The sequence below is a fragment of the Carlito syrichta genome, unplaced genomic scaffold (genome assembly GCF_000164805.1).
Source record: "Carlito syrichta isolate Samal-C Ts95f unplaced genomic scaffold, Tarsius_syrichta-2.0.1 Scaffold205434, whole genome shotgun sequence".
Taxonomy (NCBI): Eukaryota; Metazoa; Chordata; class Mammalia; order Primates; family Tarsiidae; genus Carlito; species Carlito syrichta.
The window spans coordinates 375,123-389,017 of NW_007149530.1; the positions used below are offsets into that span (position 1 = coordinate 375,123).

Below are 13,895 nucleotides of genomic sequence, written 5' to 3' on the forward strand. Positions count from 1 at the left end.
TAAAAAGCCTTTAAAACTTGAGTTTGTGTGTTATGAATTTTACATTCAAAACCAGATCTCTTACATTTCAAGGTTAGTAACCCAGCCAACCCCAGTCAAAGAATTTTCTCACCTAGGCCCCAGTATGTAGATGACTAGCTCAAATACTTACTGTATGTTGGGAAGACATGACCAAGAAGTAATTTCTTGGTCAAAGCTTAAGTTACAAAGAACATGGGCAGCCTTGAATCAGATGACTTTTCAACTGTAACACTCCCTTACTGACACACAAAGAGGCCAGGTACAGTGGCTTACGCCTATATTCCCAGCAATCGGCCGGGCCAAGGCGAGAGATTTGCTTGAGCCCAGGAGTTCAAGACCAGCCTGGGCAGTATAGTGAGACCTCGTCTCCACAAAAAAAAAAAAAAAAAAAAAATCCCCCAAATTTGCTGGGCGTGATGGCGCACACCTGTAGTCCCAGCTACTCGGGAGGCTGAGGCTATGGTGAGCCATGATTGTGCCACTGCACTCCAGCCAGGGAGTCAGTGAGACCTTAATTCAAAAAAAAAAAGAAAGAAAGAAAATCCACCTCTCCAAATTATAAGAGTGAATATCTGAAATATGGTTGCTGTAACCATTCACTCAGAGGCCAGAAGCTACCATGAAAGATGAGTCAGATGAACCCATCTCCATCACTACCTTCCTCCAATCTGAAGGACTCAGCTAATTAGCAAGCTTACCAGCAGAATATACTAAATTAGAAATAAGCTAATATAAATCAGAGGAGCAGGACTGTTAGGGGCAGGAGGGAACAGGACAATCCACAGAACTAATAACTTTTTCAAAGGAAATCACTGGTCATTTTTGGTCATGGAGTCTAGTGCTCACCTACTACTAAGCATAGACATGGTTCCAGTCACGACTTAACAACTACGTGAAGGTCTGACATGACCCCAACTAAATAAACTTGAATGTTCGTAAATATAATTGCTCACCTACATTTGGCCTAATTTTCTCTACGACATACTTTTGACATCACTCAATGTTCATGAAAATAGCCCATAATCAGTACTGTAAAAATGTAAGAATTAAGCAAAAAATTCATTTTGACTATCTTAACTAATCTTTTTTTAAGTAGCTACATCTTTTAAGATTTCTTTTACAGTAAACCTACAGTCACAAGTCTATAATAAGGCATACACAATATACTTTAACCCTTAAACAATACCACAAACAGCAAACTCCTTGCCTTAATTATTCTGTATCCCTTCAAATTTGATCCAGATTTGGCAGTGTTTTTAAAAAGTTTTTAAAACTTGGTATTTTTCTCTTAGGCTGACAAAATCTGTCCCCTACCTATTCTATCTCAAGATTTCAGTTGATCCAGATTATTCCAAAATATTTTTGAAAGCCTTTGTCACTTGCTAAAACCAAATTTGCATCACCATGGATATAATTTCAAGTTAACTGAAATAACTTTACAATCTAAGAGATCAAAATGGAATACACCCACTTTTAGAAATTTCCTTCACAGATCACTATTTTTACCATGGCTCTAAGACACATAATTTAGCAACAGCATAAATAATTAATATTTTAATTATGTGAAGAAAAAAAGTTCTAAATTAGTCTCTTTTTATACCAATTTCTATGAGTTTGCTGACCTAACTAATTTTAATGGTCTGCTGTTTGTGAACTCAGACCTGGAAGGTTATAAAATATACAAGTCAGTTAATATCCTACTGGGAGTTCTCTGTAATACAACCCACCAGAATGTAAAATTTGGTACAGGAGTTACACCTTGGACTCAATTAGACAAATCTAGTTCCCAAAAGTAACAGAAGATCTTCACCACAAATATCTGTAACAATCCTAGAGTATGCACCCAAGAATGGTATTGGAGCAAGGGTCCCATAAGCTTGACTACCTAAGCTTGCTATTGCATCTTAACATTCACTAAGAGGGGGGAAAAACAATCTTCACCTGTAAAAATTTTAGAAGTTTAATGAGAAATTAAAAAAAAAGACAAATAGAAAGAAATCCATTTTCTTTAATGTTGTAAAAAAAAAAAGTATGAGTTGAATCTAAAGTAAATAAACATTATCACATTTGTTTTCACCACTATCCAGTTCTTCATATTAACTTGACTATTCAAACAATAGAAAGTAGGCGGCAATTGAAGGATTGGGAAAGAGATAAAACCAAAAAACTTTTCTACCACGTTTATTCTTCTAGCTGTGCTCACAGAGACGGCTTCTTTTTCCTCTCCATTGTGCAGGAATTCAGTTGTATATAAAATTGAACCTGAATTTTTAATAAAGAAAAATACCTTTGTTAAAAACAGTACTATTTATATAGTTTCCACTTTAGATAAGGAAATTTATCTGGATGTTTCTATCCTCCCTTGACATGTTTAGCATTTTCTACACCAAGACACAATTTTCTCTCCCTGGTTACACCTTATGCATCAAAAAAATTAAGAGTGCAAATTTGATTAATTATCTACTAATAAGTTCCTTGAGAACAGGAAAAATTTTTACATGTCCTTGTATTCTGGCTACTCAGCACAGTTTCTGCATCTGACAGGTAGGCATCTGAATGAATGAATAATATGACTCTTTCCCACATACTACTCAACTTGTAACCTATCAGGAGGCCAAAGTGGAGTAACAAAAGGTAAAGTCTGATTAGTGACAAAGTAAAAAGAACAATTTCATACTCTGTAAGCTTTCATAAAAGGCCAAAATCACTCCTGAAATTGCTTCTAACCTAATATTTACTAACTAGATGCTTGGCACTGTTCTAAACACTTCATATGTATATTTCACTTGGTCCTCACAATGCTATGAAGTAGGGACTACTAGTCCCCATTTACAGATGAAGAAATAGACATACATATCATAGTTTGTCTGAGGTCACACTGCCAGAAAGGATTGAAGTTGGGATTCAAATCCAAACACTGACTGCAAATCTCCATTCTTACCAATGATGTTATTCTGCAATTTCTATGATTGGCTCTAAAGATCTCAACCAGTATAAGTCAACTTTTGAAAAAATGCATTTCTCATCACTCTGTCTGCCAAACTCCCAGTAAAAATTCAGGACCTACATGCCCCAATTTGGACCTAAATACAGTAAGTTCCAAAAAGGAAACAGAATATATTACCAAGTGTGGTGTTATGATATATGCATTTGGATTTTCTTCCACAATTCCTGGCTCCTAAGTCCCATAGCCCTTGCTACAGTCTTTTGTTATGATGTTGGGGTGCTTTAGGTGTCAGGAAACAGAATCTCTCTTTAACTTTCTCCTGTCCACCATTTACCATACTCTGGAGGAAGCAATGCTGCACAGGGAGGCCAAGAAGAATTAGAACAAACAGGCCTTGCTGCATTTCCCCACTTAGCCTATTACTATGAGCTCATACACTTTTTGTCCAATCACATTTCTACAAGGTTGTCAATCATGCCACAAGACCTCAAAGGACGGGATTTAGAGAGTTTCCAGACAGCTGAACATGAGGAGGTTCCCGGAAGATAGCACACCCAAGGAGGGCATGGAAGCTTTGCACCCTTTCCCCCATATCTCACCCCATACATCTTTTCCTATCCTTTGTTTATTATAAAATCCTTTATAATAAACCAGTAAACATAAGTATTTTCCTCTGTGAGCTGCTCAAGCAAATCAACTGAACCCAAAGAGAGGGAGGGGCTGTGGAAAACCCAACTTGAAGCTGGTCAGCAGAAGTTCCTTAGGCCTGGGTTTGCAACTGGGATCTGAGGGAAGGAGGTAGGAGCAGTCTTAGGAGACTGAGCCCTCAACCTGTAGGATCTGACACCACCTCAGATAGACAGTGTCAGAACTGAATCAAAGGATGCCAAGTTGGGGTCTGTGGCGGGTATGTGGGGGGAAACGCCAATATTTGGTCACAGAAGTCTTATTCTGTGTTGACGACTGCTGTGGTTGTGTGAAAGCAAAGGAAAAACATGATCTGAAAGAACATCTAGAAATGCAATTCTCCACATCTTTACATAGATAACTCTCCTCATATTTACATGTTGTTGACTACGCTTTCACCATCTTTTAAAATAGTCTTAACTGTTGAGAACATCAGATTTGGGGAGGAGCAATTACACAAATACCAGAATGTCATGCCAAAACTTAGAGCCTGGAGACACTTTTAGTCAGTCATATTTAATCTATGGTTCACATATGACCTAAGAGTCTATCTACTGTCTTATTTTCCTTAAAGACCAAAATTCATCAACTATCCCTTCTCAGGTATCTCAGAATATTTTATTCATTTAAATTTTTTGTAAATACAGGATCTATGTTGTCCAGGCTGGTCTTGAACTCCTGGCTACAAGTGATCCTCCCACCTGGGCCCCCCAAAGTGTTGGAATTACAGGTGTGAGCCAACATGCCCATTCTCAGAATTCTTTAAATCTGACAGTTTACATGAATGAATCACAAAATATTAAGCTTTCCATACCTGCTCAATAACTGAGGGAGACTAGAAATGATGGGTCCATATCCTGGTGCATTGTCATACAATTCAAACAATGGTGCAGCTACCAGCTTGTAATTTTTAGGGACTGCAAACAACGCTAAAATAAACAAACAGTATTCATTTTTCTATTATTCCTTATATAATCTCTGCTTCTATTTCATTTTTAAATTAATTACCAATTGACATTTGAGAAATCTTTTTAAAAAAAAGATAATTCTCATTAATACATTTTGGTTGTGTATTAATTTAAGCTAGAGTTCACAGTAATAGTTTTGAAACTAAAGAAATCCATGTTATTAACAAGCAGCCTTCTGTAAGTGCTGGCCCTGGTAGAAAGGGAAGAGGACAACAGTCTTAGGAGTGTACAATTTATTTTGGATTCCATTATAACACCATTGCAAGACATGGAATAATTACTTGTTAAGACATAGGCCTAAAGATGACTTTAAAAATAAAATCAGTCTCTTAAGGTTTTCAGCAGTTTATCACAATGTGAAAACCAATCCCAGCAGGTAAACAATTATTAAAAATGGTACAATCTGGTATCTTAGGCACTAGTTAAATTTACTCTTTTCCCTGTAGCATGACTGGCACATCTAAGAGAAACTAGGTAATTCTGTCTCAACACAGTATGTATTTTCAGTTTTACAGTAAATCCAAAAAGTCAAGGAATGTGGAGAAAACACAATCTTAGGTATCCTTGAAATTATTCTACAAATTTTTAGATGACCGTGTTCAAAAACAAAATAACTTACCTTTTTCTTGTAGTTGAACCAGAAACAACTTCTTATGCTCCTTAGGCTTGGTAATATGTGCAGGAATATATGGATACTAAAATAACAAATGATAACAATTTGTAACTTTTAAGACCCACCATGTCTTCACTTATCAACTTCTCCTTTTCAGATAAGTTAAGCTCAACTATCAACTCTTCTGAGACCAAGTTATTCATATCACAAATACAATTTTAACATGCTACTCCCCGGTATAGTGTAAGCTGCTGGGAGAAATATACTACGTTCTAGTTTTTCCTTTACCAAGATTCAGTATCTAACAGATGCACTAGTAAATAAATGCTTTAATACATACAAAATAACAAGTAGTAAGTCCAACAATTCGTGATAATAAAATACTTAATTACAGGATTTACAGCTTGAGAAATTTACAACACAATGAAGTCTGATTTCAAATAGTGTTTTTAAAAAAAGTTGGTGTAAAAAAAGAATTCCTGGTTAAACATTCTAGAATCCTGATGTGGACAGATTTACTGTGTGAAAGGTTTCAAGAGAGCCTGTGAGGCACTTGACAAGTTGCGCCTTGCTCCTTCTTCCCCTCCCATCCAACCTCCCCTCACTACATGGTGCATACTTCAGGAACACCAGATGAACAGTCTAAATGGAGCTTGCTAGCTGGGCAAAGCCAAATTGCTTGAAAAAAACAAAGAAAATGTTTTAGAGAATTTAAAGGGATGAAGAGAACTAGAGAGGGGAGTTGTTACCTGAGAATGAAAAATTCTGGCAGAGAACAAAAAAAGGCTAAGAAAAGGATTTTAAGAATTCTTCTGTATGTTATGAAAACCTCTCCTACATCTTTCCACAAGACATTCAGAAATCTACTTTTGTTTTTGGAGTTGTACTTGAGGACTGGGGAATAAAAAAGCCCTGAAAAGAGATATAAGAGGAAAATGGGATAAAAGCAGAGGCTGCCAAAAAGAGGTATTATCATCATTCCCAATTTACATAGGAACTTATGCTAAGAAAGTCTAAGTACACATCCCAAGATTACTCAGCTAAGTGGTGAAGCCAAGATTCAACTATATCTATTCAAATCTTATCTAATTATAAAAGCCTATGTTATTTCCCACTATGTTACTCATTGGCACCTACCAGTATTCAAAATATAGTAATTATATACCAGAGCCATCCTTAGGGTACAATGAATTGAGGCAACTGTCCAGGCTTTGGAGGTCCGGTACACTATCATGAAAACCAGACACAGGAGCAGCAGCAGAAAGGTGAGAAGTGGCTTCAATAGCACAGACTAAGAGATCAGTGATTCACATATAAAAGTTCCCAAACCAAGACCAAACAAAGTGAGTGGCGTTACCCAATTTTCTCCTACACAAGACCACACGTTCCTATTTTTAATTTCCAGTTCTTTCTTCTTCAGTCCTAGTCTTAATGTTTAAGTCAACTGCACGTTATACATAAATAAGATGATATGCTCTTTTCCCACTGACACCTAACTAATTCTCTAGGTTTTCTAAATAAACATACAACCCCTATAATACTACCAATACTACTAGAGCCAATCCTAGGTTTCAGTGAGCTAAGGGAACTGTTCTAGGACAGGGTACGGGAGATGAATGAGGGTATTCAGAAAAGTAGTCTGAAACTACTAGGGTTATTACTGAGCATTTTCCAATGACATCAAGGAATATTTAAGAAACCAGAAGAAGTTGAGACTAATTGTTCTATGTATCTTTGAATCAGGAACTTCACTGTTTTCATATAAAATTGTACTTTTTTAAAGTCAAGACACAGGTATGTTCATGGCAATTCTCCGGTAGTGAACACTAGCACCAACTACCACAGCCCTTTATTTTCCTATCCCTCTGCTAAACAAGAGAGTCAGAAGGAAGAGAACAGAAGGATCTTTTGCTCGGCTGGTATTCTGTGCAACACTTGATGTGGAACATTCTGTCAAAAAGCTATAGGGCTTTTGATCTGTCAAAAGAATTCAAGAAGTTCTCCCACTAGTCAAAATAGGAAAATATGAGCATTTGTAACATCAATTGTTGCAATAGATTCAAACATATCCAATATACAGAAATCCTTGAAGTCATACTGACATTTTGAGGTTACTGAAACAAATGTTTTAGTGCCCCATATCACAACATCTCATCTTGCCTCAGATTTCAGGGCAGCAGTATTTGAAAAGTGGCAGAAAGTTCCCTGTTTGCTGCCACTGTCCCACACTGCTTTTTTTTTTTTTTTTTTTTGAGTTGGAGTCTCACTCTGTCGCCCAGACTGGAGTGCAGTGGCCGCTCCTGGCCACCGCAGCCTCGACCTGCTGGGCTCCGGCGATCCTTCCACCTCAGCCTTCCGAGTAGCTGGAATTATAGGCGTACGCGACCACACCCGGCTAATTTTTTGAATTTTGTAGAGATGAGGTCTCGCTGCCCAGGCGGGTCTCGAACCCGCGGGCTCAGGCAATCCACTCACCTCAGCCTCCCAAAGGCGCGGGATTACAGGCTGAGCCACCGAGCCCGGCTTCCACACTGCTTTTTAGCCTCCAAGCTTTCCTAAAGCCTGCAAAGTCTCTCAACAAGTGCTCAGACTAAATATGAATGCAACCTTCACCCAATGGTGAGTAAGAATCTCTGGCCTTCTACCTGTGAGGTACATTCCACATGGTTCCTGACAATCCTTAGCAGGATTCATCTAGTTGCCGACAGGCGTAATAAGATCAATAACATACCCTTTTTCACTTCTGCTGCTTCTGTTCTCTCTCCCTGAACTCTACTGCTTCCTGGAAGCCCCTCCCAAACAAACTACCTGTATACTCAAGCCTTTGTCTTAATCTCTTTTGAATAAAGTCTAATCTTTGAAGACTGCTATGGAATTAAGTCATTCTTCTGAAAACTGGTAATAAAGGAAAAGCAGCCTCTACTCTTTCCTACACAAACTATATACCTTAGGATATCCAGGTTGTTGATGAGAGAAGTTTCTCTTAATATAAGGATCACAATCACAATGAATTCACAGATCCAGGAAATTATCATCAATGAGCTGCTAACATGACAAAAAGAGACAACCAAATATTTTTAAATCCCTGATGGAAGTATACTATACCACCTGTGGTAGACAGCCTCCAAGATGACCATTAATAATCCCTGCGTTCCCTGGTATTTATACCTTTGTGTAGTCCCCTCCCACAACGTACTAGGATTGGCTTGTGTGACTAATAGCACACAGCAGAAGTGATGGTATGCCACTGCCAAAAATAGGTTATAACAGACTGCAGCTTCCTTGAGCACTCTATCGCTGTCTCTTGAATCACACATTCCAGGGGAAGCCAGCTGCCTTATTGAGTGGTCCTTTGGAGATGTTCTCATGGCTAGGAACTGAGGGAGACCTGGGGTCAACAGCTAGCAAAAACTGAAGGCTTCTGTCTAACAGCCCAGAAGGAACTGAGAGGTCTGCTAACAAACACATGTGTGAGCTTGAGATCGGACTCTACAGCCCTAGTTCATCTCTATGTTACAGTCTCAGCTTTATCTTTATGTTACATAACTTCAAGAGAGACCTTGAGCCAGAACCACCCTGCTAAACAGCTCCCAGATACCTGACCCTGAGAAACTGAGATAAGCGTCCACTGTTTTAAGCTAAATGTTGAGGTAACCTGTTGTGTAGTAAAATCAATAATATACCATCCCCCCAATTAAATGAGCCTGATCTAACTATCAATTTATAAGACACACAGACGAAAGAGCTGCATGTTCAATGACAACAGGGGGACACACTCAGCAATGGAAACACTAGAAACTTTAAATAGCCTGATTTCATTAGCAAATAAATTACATGGGAAAAAAGACAGATAATCAACCCCTATAGACATAAAAAAGACTTAAAAGACTTTCCTAGTTCAAATTACAAAAAGATTTGAAATAATCAAGGATATGAATGTGAACAAGTTACATATTTGATATTATTTATTTTTAGTATAATAATGGTAGTGGATTTTTAAAGAACTTTATGATCTTTTATGATCCACACTGAAATATTTACAATTCAAAGGGTATCTAAGATATGCTTCAAAATAATCCAAGGTAAAGACAGGGGTAGGGGGATGGGGCAATGGAAGGAGGGAGTTGAGAAAGCAAATCAGACCATGATCTGCTGTTAAAGGTGAATGACCAGTAACGGAATTCATTTATTTTTACTGTCCTCTCTACTTTTGCATATGTTAGAAATTTTCCTTTAAAATAAAAAGGGCTTAGCTTTAAATTTTGTAGCCCAAACTAAGGAGGGGAGAAAAGGAAATTTCAAGCCAAACACTACTTTTTTTTTTAAAAAGTGACTGGAATTTAACCAGTTTTCTACTATCAAAATGCCCAGCAAATACAACTGAACACTGACCTGAGGAGGTTCAAAATTTGGTCTCCACCAGTTACCAATGCAGTCATCAATGACCCAGTCTTGCAGAACTCCGTCTTGACGACCCAGTATCTATCAAAAATAATATAGCCAGTAAACAACTAAACATTTATGAACAACCTTCTTCAGTGAAGAGACTATTCTTGGCAGCATTCCTAATAGACATATGCCTTCCATTTAGATTTTTTCTCTGGTTTCTTGTTTATTATGATTTATGCCAATCTGCCCATTATTAGTTCAAAACTGGCAATCTACTATCAATATAACTGTATAAGACCGACAAATCTATTGTTTACCCTGGCTATACAAGGAAACTCAAAGGTAATCAGTTACCTACATCAGTCAACCACATACAATAGTTTTTCTAGAATTAGTTTCTGAAAATCATCTACCTTACCAAGTTACAGAAATGTGCCCAGAATTATCCATTTTCATTTTTATTAATCTATCATAGATTACTAATTATGTTAAACTTAAGTTATTTTAATCAAAGTTACACTCTACACACTTAAAATGGTCAAAAATGGTTCTACCTGGTTCATAATGAGAAAGAGCAGTTCCCTGTCCCTCTTCATCCATTCCCACTGGCTATAACTCAACTCTTAGCTGTCTTTTCCCTTGAAATTTGGCTCTATTTTTTAAAGTCTTCTTTTTTAAAAAAATATTTTTATTTTAAAGATGTGAAAAGCATTCTTCTTGTGTTTAAATAGTTTTAGAACAGTTTGATTTATAGAAAATGTGCAAAGATATTACAGAGACTTCCCATATACACAATACCCAGTTTCCCCTATTGTTAACATCTTATGTTAGTAAGGCACATTTGTCACAACTAATCAACCAGTACCAATACATGATTTTTTTTTTTCTTTTTTGCTGAGGGAGGATTTTTAATCATGCATTCATTCAATCAGAAAACAGCTTCATGAGTGCCTACAATGTGCTAGGCAATGTGCAGGCACTGGGAACATACCAGTAACAAGACAGACATAGACCTATCCATGTGATGCTTTAAATATAGAGGGGAGATGAACACCACATAAGCATTGGGAGTGCAGTGAATATGAACTCCAGGCTACAGGGGACACCAGTCAGTGCACCCTCAGCAATGTCTGGAGTCAGGGCTGATGGGTGTATGCTGCAGTGATTAAAACACAGACTGGGGAGCCAAGATTCCTGCATTTGGATCCTGGCTCTTTTACTTATTACATAAACTTGGACACGTTATTTTCATCTTAGTGCCTCAGTTTCCCCATCTGCCAGCTGTAGTGTATACGTTATCTATGTCACAGGGTTATTCTATTAAATCGGTTAATATATGTAGAGACAAGCACCTGGCACATCATAAGAGCTTTATGTTTGCATATACTATTTATTATTCAGGGAGGTCCCCACTGGAGAGCTGGAGTCTGAGACCTGGCAGATATGCAAGAGGTGGATTAACAAGAAAGCAAGGAAGGATGTTCCCGGCAGAGGGAACAGCAGATGCAAAGGCTGGGTACAGGGAGGCATGGCACAGTGGTGAAACTAGAAGAGAGGCAAGAAGCAGAGTGGAAGACAAGGACAGATAAGTGCTTAGGATCAGACTACAAAAGGCCTTGGATTATGTGAGGACCTTGACTGGTGACATCAGGAGTCATGGATATTTAAGTTGAGGTTGACCAGGTGTGGTGCTGGCTATGACATGGAGAATGGATCAACGGGGAGTGAGACTGTTGCAGCTGTGGGTAAAAGAAATGATATTGGCATGATCCAGGGAAAGAAAGGGAGAGATGGAGAGAATAGGGTAGATTCTGAAGATAGTGAGGACAGACAGGAGGCAGGATGTGGTGAGTGATTTGGTATGTGAAACAAAGAAGAATGAAATGTATAAGGGAGAACTACCCCAAAACCCAGAATTTATTTATTTTTTGTTGTTTTTTAATACATGATTATTAACTGAAGTCTGTACACATAGCCTTAGTTTTTTTACCTAATGTCCCTTCTCAGTCCCAGGATCCCATCTAAGATACCGTATTACATTTAGTCATCATTTTTCTTAAGTCGCCTCTAGACTGACAGTTTCCCACAGTTTCCTTATTTTTGATGATTGTGACAGTTTTGAGGAATAATGGTCAGGGTATATTGTAGATGTCCTTCAATTAGACTGAGGTTATGGACTTTTGGAAAGAAAACCACAAAGGCAAAGTGCCATTCTCCTCACATCATATCAAGGGTACATGCTATAAACATGAATTACCACTAATGTTAGCCTTAATCACCTGGCTGAGGTAGTGTTTGTCAGGTGTCTCCAGTATAAAGTTACACTTTGAAAAACACCTTTTTATGACCATTTCTTGATTACTTTTTTTAAAAACCTAAAAAAAAAAAAAAACTATTATCACCCTCTACTGTCTGAGACTCTAGATGTTAAAACTACACCCCCACCCCCATTCATACTTTTTCTTCCACCATACTCCCATTATCAATATTTGATTAAGTCAACATTCAGTATTTAAGTTTTTTATGGCTAGTTATTAAATCAGTCACAATAGAGAAATTAGTAAACTATAATTACATTTTCCTACTTTTACAAGTATTCTTTTCTTTAGAATTAGTAAGTTTCATTTTCTCTATCACTAAATTCCTTCCCACATTCTCTAAGACCTTAAATCTCTTTTCAATTTAAACATCAATTGTCTGTTTTTTCTAAGACACATTTTGCTATCATCCTGCTCCAGTCTGCACTAGATGCCCTTAGCCCTGCTTCACAGCTGAGCTCTAGGTCTTCTCTTGGCCTCTCTCCTATGTTGTTAGATCCTCTCTAATATTCTGAATTCTGTATATTCTTTCATTTTGGTGATGAACACAAGTCAAAGAGATATTAAGATCATGAAACTCTGAATGTCTGTACATAACCATATTTTAAACAATACTTGATTTACCGTGATTAGACAGAAAATTCTAGGATGGAAATCACATTATCTCAGAATTATGAAGGCATGTTCACAAACTTTTAGCTTCCAGTGTTATTTCTGGATAGTTTGATACATTTCTGATTTTGATGCTTTATCTTTAACCCTTCTGCTTTTCTCCGGAACCCTACTCTTGACTTTGGAAGCTTTCAGGATTTCTTCTTTTTCCTTACTGATCTAAAATTTTTGATGACATGAGGACAGGCTGGTGGGTCTTTTCAATCTCAAAATATATCCTTTGATTCTGGGAAATTTTCTCTACTTCCTTTTCCTCTGCTCTATTTATCTATAGTTTGCATTGGTCCCTCCAGAATGACCCACTATTTTATCTTTTCTCACCTGCCTTCTATCTTTTTAACGTTTCACTCTACTGTCTGGTAGGATGAAATTCTACCTTTTAACCCTCTACTAGATTTTTCATTTCTACTAATTTTTTAATACTCATGAGGGATTTATTTATTTTGGGGGAGGAATAAAATGTCTTTCTCTATGGCACCCTGTTTAATAGGTACAAAGTCTCCTCTATTACACCAACAACATTAATCATAGTTTTGTTAATGGCTAAATTTTGTTTCTGTTGAATACTTTTTGCTTCTTTTGATCTCTTTCCTGTTAAGAAGCTGTCTCCAAAAGCCTGGTGATATTTGATCAATGACTCACAATTAAGGGTGAAGCAATAAGATGCTTAATTGTCACCTCTGTGTGCAACAGTGGACTACACTAATTGCTGCTATGGTTTGGATGCAGTTTGTCACCAAAACTCACCTTGAAATTTGATCCCCCGTGTGGCAGTGTTTCAAGGTGGGACCTAGTGGGAGGTGTTTGGGAGTCATGGGAGTGGACCCCTCATGAAAAGAGTAATGATCTCCCTTGGGAATGAATTCGTTACCAAGTAAAATGTGGCTTCCTTGGACTCTCTCTTGCCTCTTCTCTTGCCATGTGCTCTCTTTGCATATACCCATTCCCATTCCACTTCCTGCTATGAGTAGAAGCAGCGTGAGACGAGACCCTCACCAGGGTCCAATCTTGAACTTTCCAGCCACCAGAATTGTGAGCCAAATAAACTTCTTTTTTCTTTGAGTTGGAGTCTCACTCTGTCACCCAGACTGGAGGGCAGTGGCACACACACGGCCACTGCAGCCTCAGCCTGGGGGCTCAGGTGATCCTTCCTCCTCAGTCTTCCAAGTAGCTAGAATTACAGGCACATGCCACCATGACCAGCTAATTTTTTGGTTTACTGTAGAGACAAGGTCTCGTCAAGTTGCCCAGGCTGGTCTTGAACCTGTGGGCTCAGGCAA

The 13,895-nt window shown here is 38.0% G+C and overlaps 1 protein-coding gene across 4 annotated transcripts in view; it reads right to left on the bottom strand.

Moving 5' to 3' along the window:
• Window positions 1–2,009: 2,009 nt before the first annotated feature.
• The window catches only part of NUDT21 (nudix hydrolase 21), a 19,003-nt gene continuing 7,117 nt past the window's right edge, over window positions 2,010–13,895 (bottom strand). The window contains exons 4-8 of one of the 4 annotated variants that reach the window (XM_021709393.1): window positions 11,905–12,000; window positions 9,629–9,718; window positions 5,243–5,318; window positions 4,470–4,584; window positions 2,012–2,283 (exon numbers count right to left, since the gene is read on the bottom strand). In XM_021709393.1, the coding sequence (XP_021565068.1) occupies window positions 2,262–2,283; window positions 4,470–4,584; window positions 5,243–5,318; window positions 9,629–9,718; window positions 11,905–12,000 (399 nt within the window). In that variant the 3' untranslated portion in view covers window positions 2,012–2,261. Of the gene's footprint in view, window positions 2,284–4,467; window positions 4,585–5,238; window positions 5,319–9,622; window positions 9,719–11,904; window positions 12,001–13,895 lie in introns of those variants that run through there. The other 3 variants (XM_021709394.1, XM_008051604.1, XM_021709395.1) reach the window with 3 other exon arrangements.